Source organism: Microcaecilia unicolor, chromosome 11, assembly GCF_901765095.1.
Source record: "Microcaecilia unicolor chromosome 11, aMicUni1.1, whole genome shotgun sequence".
In the NCBI taxonomy this organism is placed as follows: domain Eukaryota; kingdom Metazoa; phylum Chordata; class Amphibia; order Gymnophiona; family Siphonopidae; genus Microcaecilia; species Microcaecilia unicolor.
The window spans coordinates 72853818-72872403 of record NC_044041.1 but is presented as its reverse complement, the minus strand read 5'-3'; the positions used below and the strand labels follow the sequence as shown (position 1 = coordinate 72872403).

At 45.3% G+C, this 18586-nt stretch overlaps 1 protein-coding gene across 3 annotated transcripts; it reads right to left on the bottom strand.

Annotated features, from left to right (window-relative positions):
- Positions 1 to 7537: 7537 nt before the first annotated feature.
- On the bottom strand, positions 7538 to 17703 carry LOC115480464 (survival motor neuron protein-like). 3 transcript variants are annotated; one of them, XM_030219159.1, is made up of 11 exons: positions 17555 to 17703; positions 16709 to 16780; positions 15656 to 15784; positions 15012 to 15209; positions 13958 to 14167; positions 12338 to 12532; positions 11750 to 11941; positions 11396 to 11464; positions 8827 to 8970; positions 8190 to 8268; positions 7538 to 7923 (listed from the first exon to the last, which is right to left on the bottom strand). In XM_030219159.1, the coding sequence occupies exons 1-10, from the start codon at positions 17687 to 17689 to the stop codon at positions 8203 to 8205; spliced, it is 1410 nt and encodes a 469-aa protein (XP_030075019.1). In that variant the 5' UTR covers positions 17690 to 17703; the 3' UTR covers positions 7538 to 7923; positions 8190 to 8202. The 3 variants fall into 3 exon arrangements, with proteins under 3 accessions (XP_030075019.1, XP_030075020.1, XP_030075021.1); XM_030219160.1 differs by lacking the exon at positions 11750 to 11941; XM_030219161.1 differs by lacking the exon at positions 12338 to 12532.
- Positions 17704 to 18586: the final 883 nt, after the last annotated feature.

The window sequence follows — 18586 nt, the reverse complement described above, 5'->3', positions numbered from 1 at the left end:
TTGAAACCTGGGAGCATTTAGAATCTTTTTTTTTTCCCCTGTGCCTACATTAAAAGAAAAAGATAGCATGTGGGAATTTGATCTTTTTGTTTTGTGGATTGCAGTGGTAAATAAAAATACACTTGCCTTTTTTATTACTACTATTTCACAGAGAGGTACTGAACAATCAGGGAAGGGTTTTCTTCATGCAGAAGTTCTGTCCAGCATCAGTCTAAATGTGCCAACATTATCTAGTTCAGCGCAGTATTAGACGCCAAGTTTATACAAAGTTAATTATGTTCAGTGGAAAATAAATCTGTTGCCTCAGGCTGCTTGCTATGTGAATATTCTATCACTGTTTCATTATTGCTACCAAGTATTACATAGTAAGGGCATTTGGCTTTAAACTTTGCTTTGTTTATCCAGTCCTTACATGCACATGGTTTTACTTTTTAAACCCAAAGATGAATCCTAAGGGCAGTTGAACAATTATGTATAAACTGTGTTGTTTCTGACTTGTTTTGGACTGCTTTGGGTCCTGCTAGTCTGTACATCTGCTGTCTTACCAGAGTACAGAAGAAAATGATTTATGTTACTTTTACTAAACTTTTTACTGCTTGTAGAATGTGGCTTTCTTGGGGGGGGGGGGGGGGGGGTCAAGGTAACTGCAGCATGGCAAAGGCTGGGTGGGCCAGGAACTGGGATGGAAATTACTTGTGGCAGGGATGGGTGGGGACGGGTTAGATTTCTACCATAGAAGTGTGGCCAGCTCTGTCCTTGTTCTAAAACTTCTGAAGTTGTAACTGAAACCCCTGAAAAGCCCCACTCCAGCCCATCCAAATCTGTTCAACCACGATCAAAGCACAGACCGTAGAAGTCTGCTCAGCACTGGTTTTGTTTCCCAATTACTGGTGCTGACACCTAATCATCGCTAACTTTCTTTGGATCCATGACTTTTAAACAGCATTCCTTTGAGTTTTTGAATTTTGTTACAATCAGAGCACAGACCATAGAAGTCTGCCCAGTACTGGTTTTGCTTCCCAATTACTGGTGTTGCCACCTACTCATCACTAAGTTTCTTTGAATCCATGCCTGCTAAACAGGATTCCTTTGTGTTTAGCCCACGTATTTTTGAATTCTATTACCACTTTCATCTCCACCACCTCCCACAGGAAGGCATTCCAGGCATCTATCACCCTCTCCTGACATTATTTCTGAGTTGGCCCCCCTTCGACCTCAATTCATGTCCTCTAGTTCTACCACCTTCTCATTTCTGGAAAAGTTTGTAGATTAATATCTTTCAAATATCTGAATGTCAGTATCATGTCACTCCTGTTTCTCCTTGCCTCCAGGGTATACATACTCAGGTCAGCAAGTCTTGCTATGTAAACCCAAACTATACCAGATAATCCTCCCTAGAGAAGGAGGGCAGAGAAAATTGGCCAATTCAAGTAACAGGCAGAAATCACCTTCAGCAGGAAGGACGGAACCGTCCTCATCAGACCCTCAGTCTCTGAGAAACACAGAAACGGGTCCCCAATTACAGTGCCTTCAGACAGATCTTTCAAGGTGAGCTGGTCAAGGGGCTCAAAATGTGGTCTCTGCAATGCACGGAGAACAAGGTTTAGATTCCAAGAAGGATACACTGTTTGTCATGAGGGTTGCAAGTGATTGACCCCCTGCATAAAGTGGATGACGTATGGATGAGCCACTATGGATGACTTTTGAATACAGCCCTGAAAACAAGCCAGGGCTGATACCTTAAGAGAATTCAAGGCCAGGCCTGTCTTGAAACCTTCCTGCAAAAGGCCAAAACATGAGATAGAGAGTTGAAATGACTGCACACCCCAATTCAAACATTCTCCACATCCTCACATAAGCAGAAGTTGTCAACTTCTTCCTAGCCTGCAGCATAGTAGGGACATCCTCTGAATATCCTTTTCTCCTCAGTCTCGACCTTTCAAGAGCCAGGCCATAAGACCAAAAGGGACAGATCCTCCATGACCACTGGACCCTGGGACAACAGTCGAAGGAAGTTGTCAAACTACAATCAGATGATGCCCTCATACCACAGGCATGTAGGCCAATCTGGAGCACCAGAATCATTGTGCTTCGAAGATGTGCAGCAGCATATCCAGTGCCTCCAAGTCAGGCTCCTTCTGATGGCTGAAGAATCTAAGAGCTTTGGCATTGCTTTCTGTGGCCATTGAGTCTATAGCAAGGAGACCCCACTTCACTGAAATCAGATGAAAGGCTTCCTCAGAAAGCGCCCATTCTCCCAGATCCAAGAGATTCCTGCTGAGGTAAAGCTTGTATATTCTGAGCTCTGGCAACGTGTGCCACCAAGAGCAAGGAAAGGTGGTCCTCCAACCACTGGCACAGAAGACACACCGCTGATGCCAAGGGAGCACTCTTCACGCCCTCTTGCCTGTTGATACACACCACTGCTGTGGCATGGTCGGACAGAACACGCACTATCTTGCCCTGCAGGATGGGGGGAAATGCCAGGAGGGCATTCCTGATCACAGTCAGCTCCAAGTGATTGATTGGAAACTTTGTGGTCGTAGACCCAGAATTACCTGTTCCTGATAATGCACCCCTCAAGCAGAGAGGCTGGTGTCTGTGGTCACCACCATTCATTGCAGAATTGCCAAAGAGATCCCTCACGGAAGCCACCAGTGGAGACTAAATGTTGCTTGGGCAGTCAAAGGCAGGCGGATCTGATAATCTGCTGAGATGGGGGGACAACGACTGAGAAGTGAATACTGGAGTGGGTGCGTGTAAACTCTTGCCCATGGTACCCCATCCAGCATCAAAGCAATCATGCCCAGAGTCTGTCTGTAGTCCCACGCCCGAGGGGCCAGGAACCACAGAAGACTGGAGATTTGAGTAACAATCTTGACCTGATACATCCCTGAAAGGCACACCCTTCCTTCTCAAGTATCAAAAAGGATCCCAAGATACTTGAGGCACTGGGGGGGGGGGGGGGGGGGGGGATTCAGATCACTCTTGGAAAGGTTGACAACCCAACCTAATGAGAGAAGCGGCTCACCACCCTGCCAGTCACCTAAGTACCCTCTTACAAGGAGGATGCTCTGTCAATGTTACACTTCTTGACCACAGCTTTCCCATAACTTGGGTTCAGCACGGTACACAAAAGGAGCAATATCTAAATTATACAGATATTTACACAGCATAAATAAGAATTATTTAAATCCAACCAAAAAGATGTTTTTAGCATTTTGCAAAATGTCAGATAATTCCATTCCAAAATAATTATCAATGTTAGAGAATTCCATTCAGGAATTATAATAACTGAAAAAATTGAGATCATCATCATATTTATTAATAAATGTGATGTAGAACCATAAATAATTTGAAACAATAAGCAAAACGCCTTAAACAATATACTTTCGGCCACCGGGAGCCAAAGTAGTTGAACCAAAAATCCTAATACACTGATAAACTTGTGTAATGTAAACATTAGCCTCACAGTGGTCTTCTGGATAAGTTGAAGTTTTTTTTTTAAAGATAGTTACTGCTTAAGCCTAAATAGGGTACATTACAATAGTCCAGATGTGGCAATAACATCTGGACTAAGAGCGAAAATGCTTCCTCAGCCACAAATGCCTCATTCTAAATGTTTTTTTTCCCATAGATGATTAATGTGAGAACCATAAAGTGAGGATTCCAAAATGACCCCCAGTACTTGTGATTAATTTTCCACATTAAATATCCAATTATTGACTAGAGTACAATTGACAGGTACTACAAACAGCAGATCTTTTGAACCACAGAATCTTTGTCTTATTTGAATTCAGTTTTAATTTATTAATTAGTGCCCAATTTTCAATCCTTGGCAGTGGACCAGGACTGGGAAAAATGAAACAGTGCTTTAGATTTATCCTTCAGCAGCCTCAGACCTTTTGAATCCCCTAAGAACTTAACAATTTTCTCTAAGTTCTCACTAAAGAGGAGCGTTCCCCGGAAAGGCAGCCTGGCCAGGCATGACTTGGAGGCTACATCAGCCACCCAGTGCTGCAGCTAGAGCCAACAACTGTCACTGCCAAGGACATCTCATTAGCAGAAGAGCAAGTCAGCCAGAAAAGCAAAGCCTGCCTCCAAGGAAGGCAAAGACTGGACCAAGTCTTCTGCCGTAGCAGCCTTCTGAACCCAACTCAGGCAAGCCCAAGCCATGCAGGATCCGCAAACAGTGGCCTGTAGGCACGAGATGGCCGCTTCAAAGGAAAGGTAAGGGAAGACTCCAGCCTCTGGTCCTGGACATCCTTCAGTGCTGCGCCCCCTTTCACTGGAAGGATGTTTTTTTTTTTTGTTTGTTTCTGCTGTAACCAGAGAATCCACTTTAGGCAACCACAAGGATTCCAGCTCTGGAGCAAGAAGGATAAAGCCTAGACAAAGCCTTGGCCATTTTCAACCCAGAGTCGGGGGTATCCCACTGTGCTGAAATCAGCACCTTCACTGCTGCGTGGATATGAAATGTCTTTGGAGGTTTCTTAATCCCTGCCATCATAGGATGTGTTATATCTTCAGAGCTGAGAGGCACAGGGAAAGATGTTCAAACACACTGGTTTACCCGGTTTCTCCTCTATGAATTTATCTCCACTCCTTGTTATGCTACAATCCCTGTTTACCTTGTTATCTGAGAGACTTGTTCTCAATCCTGCTAAAACTACTTCATGTTGGATTTCTGGGTTTGCATCCAAACCTATTGATCCTCCTCCACTTTTTAACCTATTACCCCGGTTGATTCCTTTCGTTACCTTGGCATTATTTTAGATTCTAGACTTGCATTTGACATTTGGCTTTGCAGATTACGATCTATCCATCACTTTCTTGATTTTGCCTCCTTGCGTATCCTAATACATGCCTTCATTGCATCTCAACTACTGCAATACAGTCTATGCTGGTCTACCACAGTCCCCGCTTCGTTGACTACAAACCGTCCATTTACTATTTAAACCTAAACATTTTGATTCTGTCACCCCACCTTTTGATTCAGGTTCACTGGCTCCCAGTGGTATTCCATATACAATTTAAAATTCTCATTCTCACCCAAAAGGCACTGCACCTCGGTAGTCCACCTTATCTTGCATCATTAGTTACCCCAAGGCTCTACAATCTTTGGATGCTAATCAATTGGTCCTACCTTCTCCTAAACAAGAACTCTTTTTTTCTTCTTATCCCCTTGCCTTTGGAATAGCTTGCCTGCCAATATAAAATCTGAGCTTTCCCTACTCAAATTTAAAGCAAAAAATGTAAGCCCTTCTTCTTTTCAACAGGTTTTGGACTAGGTACCAGTTGGTACTGAAACATTGTGCTTCATTATTCCCGGTACTTTCCTAGCCCTCCCACCCCCCCTCCTTATTCTTCTGTAGCTTCAATGATCGTCGCTTTCCTGTATTTAAAGGAGTTCGTTTCTTGATTTTGCATTTTATACTATTGTAAACCGCTTTGACTCTCTTTTAACTAAAGCAGTATATCAAATCTCTAAGTAAAACATAAACTTCTGAGGCCTTATTGATCAGAGCCAGGAGCTCTCGCTTATGAGAAAGCCTGGCCACGGCAGGGTCATCCTCCTCCTCTGGGAGAAGCTCCCCTTCTTCCAAGGGGTCAGAGAGAGGATGATATGAAGCCCCAGGAAAAAGGTCCCCCAGACCCATAATCTCAGGGCAGAGAGACCTCATCCAGTTTCCTCTGAGCCTCCAACTGCAGGTCCGCCACCCCCCAGAAAGTAGGGAAGACTGAGACAGTTTCAACAAAAAGGCCTGATGCATCAACAAAAATTCTGAAGAAAACAGAGTACTCAAAGAAGTTGGGTCCGAATCACTACCACAAACTGTGCTCAGCTCTTGCAAGTCAGCTGCGATAGACTTGGCAATGGGTCCTCAGAAAAGAGTGCAACGGCACTTCAAATATGCCTGTCACTGACATGCACTCAGTGCGAGTCAGCGTGGAGCGCACCAAAACCTCCTCCTGCAGCCCTTATGACGTTCCTTGTGCACCCGTGCCCAATTTGGCAGCGAAAGGAAGGGAACCAGAGGAGGCCCAACTGCAGGCAGAACGTCCCAAAGCCATCCACCTGCTCCCACATTAGGAGCAGTGCTTTACTGATACAGCTGACACTTCCATGTAGAACGATAGAGCAAACTACTCACAGAACCGCTGCCCAGGGGCTCCTGCTAGCAGAAGCTAAGCACCACAAAATGGAGGTAAGAGCTACAGCCCCAGTAGTTGCCTCTTGTCCCTTAATGTGCCCTGAATCCCCAAGGTTCTTTTTCTTTTAAACAGACGCAGATCTGCTCTTAGAAATCAGCCAGGCACAGAAAAGCAGGGTCCATGGTAGAGGGAAGAGACCTGGCACCACCAGGTGTACTCCAGAACAAGAGGCTGATGCAGATCAACTGAAGTCCCACATAATGGGCCAGGAGCAACTCCACCAGAGTGGCACAGGGTACGTATGTACGACCATCCATCTGCTAAGAGATAAATACTGAAAGAAGGCTACTGCACAGGGTGCTTCATGGCAGAGTTCTTTATCTCCACCTGCTGGTAGATGGACATAACCTGCAAGTCTCTGGATTGATCTGTGAGAAATAATGGAAGTGGCTATTGCCAATGTACTCCTGCCCCTATATATTTTAGAAAGGTTCTGTGGCAAGTAGGCCTTTGGAAATAGACTGGAAATGATGAACATGCCAACTTAGGTCTTCCATTTCCAACCCAGATTCCCTAGCGAAAATGGTACTTTATGCATATGAAGTAATATTAAGACCAGTTTTTCTTCTGCAGTCTTTTCAGTAACTTTATTTTAAAAATAAAACATTTGCCAATCATTTTTGTATGTGTAGCTAATTGTTTTTCTCCGTTTCATGGCCCCCCTCTCAACTTTTTTTCTTCTCATTTCCCTCTTATTCATTCCTTTTTCTATTCGTTGTTGCTTCTTTCCTCTCCCATGCACTTGTTTCCAACACAAAACTGTCCCAGCTTCCCCATGGATGGAGCTGGCAGTAGATGGTTCTCCGCTTGTTACCTGAGCGCTGCAGTGTCAGCTGTGATCTCAAGTGCCTGCTGCTTACTGGGAGACCTTGGGAGTTACAGTTCATGCCAGGCTGAGGCTGCCAGGTACACAGCAAGAGCAATGATGGGACAGTAAGAGGTGGATCAAACTAGCACTTAATGTGCATCAGAGAGCAAAAGTGGTGGCAAGCAGGCTGACAGCAGTGGAAGTGAAATAGCAGCAGCAGAGTGGCAATAGCCAGGGTCATGGCCTTTTCTTGTAATGCCACAGAGTCTGACGCAGCTGCACATTATCCAAAGGGAACTAACAGCCCTTGCATTAACCCTGTATTCAGGTATAAACCATGGAATAAGAAATAAGGGGAAGGGAGCAATTGTCTTTGCTTGATCACCTTCGTTGCAGAGAGGCCCATTCCAGCAACTGATGAAAAGGTAGCAAGATCCAGCGCCAGTTGCAAAACTAAAGGCAAAATATGCTTCCTTGGGGCAGAAGAACCCCATCCCATGGGGTAAGTTCTTGCTTTCCATCACATCCACACGAACTATCAGACAGACCGTTTTGGTACAGTAATATAGAACTTTTTTTTTTTTTTTTTAAATTTACCTTGCTCAAGCGCTTTCGGTAGTGGCTTGAATGGAAGTAATGCCCTGGACTGGGTATCACATCTCAGCTGATGTGGTATAAATAGGAGAATATAGAACATAAGACAGCAGAATAGCAAAGATCACAAACCCACCTCCCCCCTTGCATTCCCACTTAAAAAAAAAATAACAAAGATAAAAGGTGTAAGAAAGTGGCAATGGCTCTGGCAGCGGTTGAAGGAGGAGCAATGGATCGCCCCTGGGCTTGGATCTCAGAAAGGATGAGCTGCTGCAGGTCCGTCTCCATGGGAGACATAATCAATCCTGAAAATACAAAAGGGAAAGAAGCAGTGGCATGAAGGAACCAAATGATCTGTGGGTTAGTGTGGCTTGTATGCCTGCTGCCTGTACTCAATTTTTCTGAGAGTTGGCAGTGGAGAGGGGGAAAGAGAAAAAGCACATTTTGCATTTGTGCTGCCAGTGCTGTACTAGGTCAGCAGAATGTGTGTGTACATGGACGAAACTTCCATGGTTACTGGCCACGCTGTACCTGTGCTGTGGTGTGGGTACTGGGAGACACAATCACACACCTTTCTTATATTCTTATTTTCGTCGGGACCCTTTTTTGCAAGTGGTTCTTAGAGCTTCAGCTCGTCCTTGCTTCAGTCCCTAAAAAACAGCACAACTCTTTTTCAGTACATCACAAAGACAGGGAGGGGAAGATAATTACCTGGCATGGGGTAAGCTTCAATATGCATAAAATTAACCTATTTGGAGACATTACAAAGCAGCTGTAGGGTAAGATAATGAAGAAACAAAACTTCCCTTAATAGTTGCGGCTATAAAAGCAGCTCCAGGCCCACACATTGCTAACCTAAATCAGTGCCCTTCTTACTCCCCCCCCCCCCCCCCCCCTTCGATCTGCTGCATTCTCTTCCACTTTCTGCACAGCCACCATCCTTGGGATCAAGGCTGTAGATGAAAGCTTCTCTCAGGTGCAACAAGCAGCAGAATTTATTCCGAGCACTTCAGCCAGAATCAGTCACACTGGCATCCTGGGCAGGGGCAAGTGTCAGCAAGCGAGGCAGCAGCAAGTAAGGGAGGGTGAGGATGGTCAGGCCGAGGGGACTGCTCTTCTACAGCTTATCAGCAGGCCACAGCACTGGTAAGAGGAACTTGGTTCCAAGTGAAACTACTGATGACTAGGTATCAAAGCCCAGGCATTACCATGTAGAAGCCGGTGTGGTAGCCAGTCATGTACCATGCCATCAGCATGCAGGCCAGAGCATCTTCATCTGGCTCCTCTTCTTCCTCATCATACTCTTCCCATTCTGTGCTGAAAAAAGGGGGAGGGGGAGGGAGAGGTGCAGACTGCAGGAAGGAGAGAGACAGCTGCAGGTTAGGGACCAGGATCTTAAGGAACAGGATACTGCAAGTCAAATACAAAATAAAATAATAATAATAATAATAATATGCTTTTACGCTGATTCTGTAGGTGCTGGACATCCACTGTCTGCCGTTCAGAAAATGGTCAACGCCACTTCCAGATACCTTTCGCTATCTGTCCATGTTAAATGCCTGCATTACACACCCAATCCACTATAACAGCTTCATTTCTATCTTTGCTGCACCCCAGCATCTCTTAGGTCTGAAAAGCCTCAGCTGAAAATGTCTGTCTCGCCCGGAATGATAAAGTCAGTACCCTACAACAGCACCTTGGTACCCCCTCCCCCTAGTGGCTGATGCTAAGAATACAGCAGGAGGTGTTTTATGTGTGGGTGGCCCTCCAGGGCTCCTTTTAAACAAGAACAAAAACAAAAGAAAGTTAGTTTTATTTAGGACTGGTAAGTAAGCCTTCTCAGAAAGTGCTGCACTGATACATCTTACTGTTTAGAAATCCTGAAAGTGGGAATATACCATCTTTATTAGCCTTGATCTTGTAATACGTGTAGGGGGTGGGGGAGATGTAGACCCTGCAAACATAAATAACTTCATACTGCATGGCACACAAGAACTGCTGGGTAAACAGGTGATTTAATGGTTAGAATTATGGGGTTGGAAACAAGAGACCTGGGTTGGAAACCTGTTTCTGTTCCTGGCACTCTGATCACAGACAAGTCTTTCCCCTTACCTTAAAATACTTATCATTTGTTATAAATCACATAACACTGTTACACTGAAGGAGTCTACTGACTGGAGCACAAGGACCAGGGCTTTTTTGTAAGAGAGAAAAAAAAGGTACCAGTACTCATCTCATACAGGGCCAACCTTAAGGGTGGGGGTCACTATGAGGCATATTTTCAAAGCACTTTGGGAGGCTAAGTTCCATAGGTTTCTATGGAACTTTGGGAGGCTAAGTGCTTTGAAAATAAGCCTCTATATATGGCGCTGCCTCTACAGTAACCACACCCATTTTACCAGCCATGGGGAAGATAAAAAGCCAGTCCCTAGATTCAACAAAAGAACACTTGAGTGACCATAAAGTAATAAAATATGTAGACAAAAATTTAGCTGAAACCCCCAACAACCCAGACTCTGGCATGCAGACCACCACCAGAAAAACAAAAATATTTTCCCCTTGTACTGCTGTAAAGCTAGACATAAAATTTAAAAAAAACAACATATCCCATTCATTATGTGACATATTAACAGCTACAAATAAAACAAAAAATAAACACATCTACCACACTACTTTATCTTTTACCTTTGTTGTCTGGCCATGTACTTTTTTTCAGTCTCTGGTTTCTACTTTTGTCTTCTCAACTTTATTGCCAGGATTTCCTGTTCATTTGTCATTTTTATCTCCTCCTTTGCCTTTCAGCCTCTGTCCACATTTAAATTCTTTCTTACTATACAATCTTCAAGTTCCCTCTTTTGACTGTCTACCTACAGCTTGCCTCTCTCCCCTCTCCACTTCCATCCAGCATTTGGCCCCTCTTTCCTCCAAACTTCCATCAAGCATTTCTCCTCTTCTGTCCCCAACCTTCCAGTGTATCCTCCTCTCTCTCCCACTTCCAGCAAATGTCTTCCTCTTCCATCATCTCCCCCCTCTCTCTCCTCCTGCCCCCATCTTTCTATCCAGCATTCATCTACCCCCTCTTCTGGCCATCAGTTCTCCCCCACCCCCTCCATTCTCTCTCACATCCTCTGCTGCTTCTCCCAACGAGCAGCAGTCTCAGGTGCACGCTGTCGGCTCTGCTGATCCCCTGCCCCTCAGACATCAACTTCCTGTTCCAGGGCAGGAGACCGGCAGAACTGACAGTGCACGCACCCAAGCACTGCGGCCCCATGCCTGCTACTTGTTGGGAGAAGCAGAAGCAGGGAGAAGCAGAAGCAGCAGTGACGGAGAGGCGGAAGGATGAGCAGGCAAAAAAGGTGCTGGTACACCATACTGCACAAAACAAGCCCTGACAAGGACAGTGTGTAGAACCAAAGGTGGGACAACAAGGCAGAGCCAAAGTTCTAAGGAAGCAGATTATTGGAAGATCAAATTCAAAAGAAGCAACATGTTGGGAGACATGATACAGCCCATGTTTTGGCAAATGACTGTGTCAGAGGTCAGAATGGTATGCCAATACAACAGCTCTTCTTTTCGTAGTGCACACAACAGCAAAATATGGAAATGCAATGAAACGGCGCTTCTTGCAAAACAAGTCTGGCTTCTTTTGAATTGGGTTCCAATAAACTGCTTCCTTTGAACTATGGCTCCGCTTTGTCCCATCCATGGCTCTACACACTGTCCTTATACTACGATTTTCTGCGCTGTTCCTTCTCTCCGACTTGCTTGGTTACTTACTGGAGGCCAGTTGTGCCAGGTCGGCATATGAGCACGCACAGATGGAGGTGGCGGAGGCCAGAAACAGTTCTGAAAAGCAAAAATGCAAACATTACCAAGAGCTGCATAGGGCACACAGAGAAACTCAGCTGGCAGGTTTTGGGGTAGATAATCATTTTCAGTCTTATTTCGGAATCTAATGCTTCTAACCAACAAAATGAGAAAATATTTGCCATTAAGGATTGCAGGAAGACAAAGGAGAACCAGCTTATTACATTAGTGAGTCCAAGGAGCATTTCCACTAGCTAACGGCCATGAGGTGCAGCTTGGAATGACTGGGGGAAGGGTCATAGAGGAGGATGGGTTACAACTTACCTTTGTGTGTGGTGGAGGGGGCAGTGGAGCCGGTGGTGGTGGCGGTGGTGGTGGAGGCGGAGGGGGAGGGGGTGGAGGTGGGGGAGGGAAAGAATACATCCAGTCTGATTTTTTGGTTGGTTTTCTCCAGCTCCGCGAGAATTCCTGGGAAGAGGCAGAGCTTCTGCACAGCCAATCTGAGTCATCTTCATCCTTGTAAAAGATAAACTTGTTCACCAAAACGTCACACCTGCCCGCGACTTGACAAAGCCTCCCATGCCCCTTCTGGCAGCGCCAAGATTTGGCTTTCAGAGAAGCTCTGCCACATGGCAGAGGGCTTTTCTTTCACTGTTATGGTGGTGACAGCATTGAGAACTCAGAAACAAAACTGGTCATCTATTAAGTCAACTAACCTCCCTGTGCATCAAACCTACCCTATCAGCTCTGTGGGGCAGAACATTTCAGCCAGGTGAAATTCCCTGCATGGTGCCTGTACACACTGATGACACCACCTAAAACAACATAAACTAGTATTATAGCAGGGTTTCACACCAGGGCTGCATGTTCACAGCAGAGCTCTGCTAAGGGTGGAGACGTTGCCACACTCACCGGTTTGCCAGCCCTGGTGTCCACTGTGCCACGGTTGGGAGGCCGCAGGTCTGCCAGGTTCTGCTGCTCCTCATTCTCATAACCCTCGTACACAATTATGCAGGTGCCTGTGGCACTGTTCACAGATTTAACAACAGCTGGATACACCTGCCCATCCTCAGCCCAGACAGCAGAGCAGCGATCCCCCACCTTCCACTGAGAGAGCAAAGGCAGAGATAGAGGGTCAGCAAAGTCCCATTAATTGCCTTGTTCCCCAGAGACCATATTTCTGTGTCTTAAATGAAGACATTTGGAGAACTTTGAGTAAAACGAGAGAGAGAACTGGGTAGTTATTCAAGTGAGACTATATCCAGAAAAGGTAAGGGCTGGTCATTTAAGCCTCCGTTACCCCAGGTACAAAAACTTAGTCTGTGAGCCCACTAGGGACAGAGAAAGTACCTGTATAAAATAGATGTAAAGCCACTTGGATTGTACCACAGAAAAATGATATATATCAAATCCATGACCCTTTGGTGTGAACTTATATAGGGAGGCTGCTTGGGCTGTACAATGATGTCTGAGAAGAGAATGAGGATAGCAGACAGAGTGAAGCTGGACAATTCCTCAGGTTAACAGACTCAGACAGAGACTAAGAAAACAGAAGAAACACTGAGGGCCCGATGCTCAAAAGCCACCGTTAAATACCGCGTTCATCCACATCCGTGGTTGAACTTACCGATTTTGAACAGCGATTGAAGCTCAAAGGAAACCAGATGCAAATGAGATGCGAGGAAATTCTGCAAGTGGCTCTGTAAGCAAGGCGCCTAGCACATGCGTAGAACAGTCTCGTGGTAAGCATCAATGTTAATACACATGCCCAGGGGAAAAAAGGCGACAATCACATCATAGGGTTCCACGATTGTAGCAGTGCCATTATGTGCACACATCAAACACACGTGCAAATTTTATTAACAAAATGTTCCACAACAACTTTTTCACACTACTGTTACGTGCAGAACACACAGATATAATAATGCACATGGCACATTTAACAAACGCATGCAAATACTATTTAAAAAAGTAAGCCGACTTCTCCACCAAGCAGTCACCCTCATGCGACAGCTCCAGGCCTGCTGGAACATTTTGAATGTTAAAGGGAGGTGCGCCTTTCTGTGCATTGCACAGAAACGTCTGTGCATCCCATGGAATGCTCATTTTAACACGAATGAGCTTGTTGTTATACATTTGCATAGGATTATTGACAGCTGCTACCATGAATGGTAAAAGCGACTCAGAACCCATTTGTGCATTAGATGCTGAATAACATGTGCGCTAGACTGGCTACAACCAGTCTAAATCAAATGTTGCAAGCACGGTAAGCTTTGAGCATCGGGGCATCAGGAAAGGAGATCAAACCACAGCTTCCCCAAAAGTGAATCAATCAGTGAACGTGGCAGAAGATGTAACCCAGGCAAAGAAGGGCATTCCTACATTTATTGTCACAGAATGTGTGAACTCTCTCTTAGTCCTCATTCCCTGTGCTGCCCTCACTCACCCACCTAGACCCAGAACTGCCATCATCACCTTCTAATCTTACCCACTTGGCCCCAGAGCTGCCACTGCTGCCACCACCGCACTTACACGCCTGGTCCCAGAGCTGCTGCTGCTACTGCTGCTGTCATTGCTGCTGCCCACCGACACAATCTCTTCCAAGTGGTGCTTTTCCATATTCCCATATCCATCGTACTCCACCATGCAGGTGCCAGCCTCCAAGTCGATAGATTTCACTTTTGCCGGGTATACACATCCATCCTCTGACCAGACCACAGTGCACGAATCACCCACCTTCCACTGCAAGGGAAAGGGGGGAGTAACAGCAAAAGTCAATCACTAGAGAGTGACTCCAAAATCTTTCAGAGAGATTACAATAGACAAGAGTGCACATCTGATCATGTGCATTCTTCTGCTCAAAAGCTCTGCCTCATTTGGTTAGTTTGTTTTAAAAAGTGACACCAGCCACTTTGATGTTTTTGCTATTTTGTGCTACACTTACTACAGGAGGCAGTCACCTGGTGTCATGAAACATTTTGCTTATCTTTTAAATAAACCAACAATTTGAAAATGGGACTCATTGCCCCACCTCTTTCTGAGGTCCTGTAGTGCATTTAATTATGTACCCCTCTTCCCCAAGCAGAAAACTTCACTAGTGACATGACCATGTTAGATGAAAGGTTATCAGCTCCACTATATCAATTATTTGTTTAAATTGTTTATAATGCTTATAAGATGTCTGAATGACAACACACTGGATTCGTGACCCTAGATGACAGACTGAATGAGCACACTGTATACATGGCGTGCTGTGCAGGGCCCTGGACGACTGACCGAATGAACATGGGACAATCAAGTCTATTTTGGTTTTATTGTTGATGCACGTTGTTTCGTTTTCATAAAACACATTCTTTCTCCTGCTATATATTTCCACAGGAAACACTTCTATAAAAATACACTGTTTAATGAGGGGGGGGAAAAAAAGGATTCCTCCACTGTGTTTCTGCTGTTCGACTGTAGATACATTGCTAAAACCTTCAAACTCTAAGATACATCTGCCAAGCAACAAGCAGGGACTCCCTGGAACCTAGATCACTCAGCAACAGTCTGTGTCATGATATCTGGGCCAAGAGCCAACTCTTACCCGTCTCCGTGACTTCAGATTCTCCTCAGCACTGGGACTAGGAGGCAGCAGGTCTGTCAGGCTGTGCTCCTCTTCATTGCCATAACCCTCATACACCAGCAGGCAGCTGCCCTCCTCCTCATCCAACGAGTGGATTCGTGCCGGATAAACAAGACCATCTTCAGACCAGACAGCACGGCAATCATCCCCAACCTTCCACTGCAGCCAAGAAATGGAGTTCAGTCTCAAACATACTTTCATGATCCCTATTCCTTAAATGGAGCAGAGGAGGAGTGGCCTAATGGTTAGAGCATCAGGCAATCAGAAGGCCCGGGTTTAAATCTCACAGTGGCTCTTTGTAGCACTGGGCAAGTCACTTCACCTTCCTTGCCTCAAGAGAAGGCAATGGAAAACTACTCTTGTATCATACCAAGAAAACTAGGAAGGGGGGGGGGAGGGGTCCACTGTATGGTTGCCAGGAGTCAACTGACTCAATAGCACGTTTAGATTCCCTAAATACAACACTACCTCACAGTCAACTATCTAGATGAAGTCTGACTGAGATTAAAGGGTTTCACGTTTGAGACACCCCTTATCTGAAATCTATTCAAGATCTTCCACTACTTCAGCTGGAAGCATGAGCATGCAACAGACTTGGTCTTCACCTTAGAGTTCTGCTGTGATGACTTCTTTTTCTTGTCCCCACCCTCCTCTCTCTGACGGGAAGGCTGGAGGGCTGTGGGGGCCACAGGGCCTTCTGCATCTCGTTTTTTGTCATTACATCTCAGAATATCCTGTGAAGGTTAAAAAAAAAAAAAAGCAAGCAGTTGAAACCAGAGCAAGGACCGTCACAAACCATTAAAGTCCTGCACCTCCATTGGTGAGGCAAACTCAGCATCCACAACGGTAAACTTATATTCTAACCCCAGCCTTTCATAGAGTAAGGATATGTTTCCGGTTTATATCTAGAGGTTGTCAGCACTGCAAAAGCAAAGCTCTCAATCACAGGGTGAGCAGCTGGCACTAACTTGCAGCCTCAGAGATCTAAACAAAAATGGATTTCCCTAGCACCAATATGGAAATAGATATTAGGTGGCAGAACTTAGAGTACAGAGCGGCAGGTGAGAACATCAGCTAGTGAGGTGGAGCAATCTAAATGTTAGAACAGTAGCCTAAGAACTAGACACACCAGAGTTCAAATCCCATGCATGTTCCTTGTGATCTAGAGCAAACCATTTCACCTTGCTCTATTAGGTATAAACATATTTAATTACCATGTGCTAAAAAGCATCCATGCACTTTATGTATCACTGATGTATTTTATGCAATGAGACTTATTTACTAATCACATGCACTAGTGCATTGTAACCTGGTTGCACACTTAGTAAATCTAGTCCTTAGAGAAGGGGTGGGCAACCACAGCCTTCAAGGGCCATATGTCAGTCAGGTTTCCAAGATTTACATAATGAATATGCATGAGATCTATTTGCATACAACAGAAGCAATAAATGCGAATCAATCTCATGCATATTCACTATGTAAATCTTGAAAACCTGACTGGGTTGTGGCTCTCAAGGATTAGCATTACCCACCCTTGCCTTAGAGTGTAAACTCTCTGGGCCTGGATGCAGAAATACCTGCTATACCTGAATGTAACTTGCCTTGTGCTACTACTGAAAAGGACTGAGCTAAATCCAAAGAGAAACAAAAACAGTTACCTGAAAAGACTTCACTGCCTTCTCATATGACTTTATGAGAGCTGCATCGTCCCATTCATCAATATCTTCACTCTAAGAAGAAGGATCACACATCAGGAGGAGGAGTGGCAACAATTCCTTTTATAGAAGGAGGAAGCCCCGTTTGCAGGCTCATCATAAGCATGACAGATTCAGCTGGTACCTTCTAGTTGAATGGTCCCAATTAGTACTTTACCATGCCAGTGCTAGAAGCTTTGTTCGTCAACACTGTTCAGATTTAGACCCAGCTTATTCACCCACGTCATTTACTCTGACATCTAAATGCAGTGGGACAGTCTCTCTCCCCCAACACAAGTGCGCTCACCGCTTCTGTACTGTAGGCAATTTGCCTTTCAGTAGTGCCCCGTTTCTAGTGGGAAAGGGAAAGGGCTGCTGAAATTACCCTTGCTCCGTGATTCTTCCTGCAGGACAAGACCCAGCCACAACCTCTCTAGCCCCCGTCCTTAAGAGGAAAGGAGATTTCTGAGTGCAATAGTCAGCAGTCCAACTACAGTTGCAAACCCGAGCTAAAGCTGAGCTGCTACTGCCAACACGTCCAGAAAAAGAAAGTCAAATGTTTCCCGAGGAACGATTCCCCCATCCCCCAAAAAGATACAAATAAACAAAGCTGGCGATTAGGTTGGGGGACAGACTGATGCAGCACTTCAGCCCCGGACAATACAAAAAGCCCAAAAATGCAAAGCAGAGGGGATGGAGCGCAGTGCTCCGAGATCCGGAGACAGGGAAAGAGGACCAGACAACTAGCCACTCTGCCACTTTAGCCCGGACTAGACTGCGACTAGTAGGTCCCCCACTCAGAGACCTTACCTGAGAACTCTCCTTCTGATACACCACCTCCCCGTCACATGCCGCCATTGCTACCCCTTTAAAAGCCCATGGCCAGAGCAAGCAGGAGGTAAGCAGCCCCCAGCCCGGCCTGTGTGCTACGGCCCAGCCCAGCATGTGGCGAACGCCCACCAAAGCATGCCGGGAAAGGTAGTCTTGTGGATGCCGGAACCTGGAGCTGCCCTATAGCGCGAAGAACTACAAGTCCCACAGTGCTGTCACTGCGGCCAAGCCTGCGCCAGAGGACGGGAGCGTTCCTGAGAGCTGAACGCCGCGCCCCCTGCAGGAGGGAGGTCGTATTGCAGCGGTACTAGTCTATCTGGCTCTTGTCCTGGGTTGGTGTTTTGATTTAAGATTTCTCTCACACACGTTTCAAGCTCAGCCCCATTGGGGAGGGAGTGAGAGGTACTGCATGCAACTATTCACACTTCTTTTTCAATTAAGTTGCAACCTGATCGGTGAGTGTAGCTAATATAAGAAGGAACTTTGAGAACCCGTTATTTTCACCAACTTTTTTGTTTTGTAGATGGTACTTATATCCTTGTGTCCTTCTGTCTGTCCTTCCCTTATCTTTATTGAGCCTGTCTGTTTGTCCTGATTTAGATTGTAAGCTCTTTTGAGCAGGGACTGTCTTTCTTCATGTTCAATTGTAAAGCGCTGCGTAGGACTGGTAGCGCTGTAGAAGTGATTTATGTAGTAGTTGCTCCTGAAGAAACTGTAATGTGAAATGGAGAGGCTCTGTGGAGGACCACTATTTCAGTTAAGTTGCCGCTTTGTATTGTTTATTTTTCTAGTTAGCACTTGCATTTTGATAAATATTTTGAGTAGGGGAGGTTTTTCTGACATGATGGTTTGCTTAGTTTTATATGGCTGAGCATCTGAATACTTTTCCTCCGCGTCACATATTATGGACTGTACAATTTTATTAAACTCAATTAGGAAATACTGAGGACATTTTGTTGGGTTTGCCCTGCTATTGTGGTTAACTCTATTGCACGACCCTTGTCGTATGTA

Excerpts from the sequence above, each read along its gene's own strand:
- LOC115480464 (XM_030219159.1), bottom strand. The coding sequence starts at position 17,689 with ATGCTGGGCTGGGCCGTAGCACACAGGCCGGGCTGGGGGCTGCTTACC. Across the intron at positions 15,785-16,708 it reads AGGCAGTGAAGTCTTTTCAG|GATATTCTGAGATGTAATGA; the intron begins GTAACTGTTTTT and ends TAACCTTCACAG. Across the intron at positions 8,269-8,826 it reads ACCACACCGGCTTCTACATG|GGACTGAAGCAAGGACGAGC; the intron begins GTAATGCCTGGG and ends GCTGTTTTTTAG.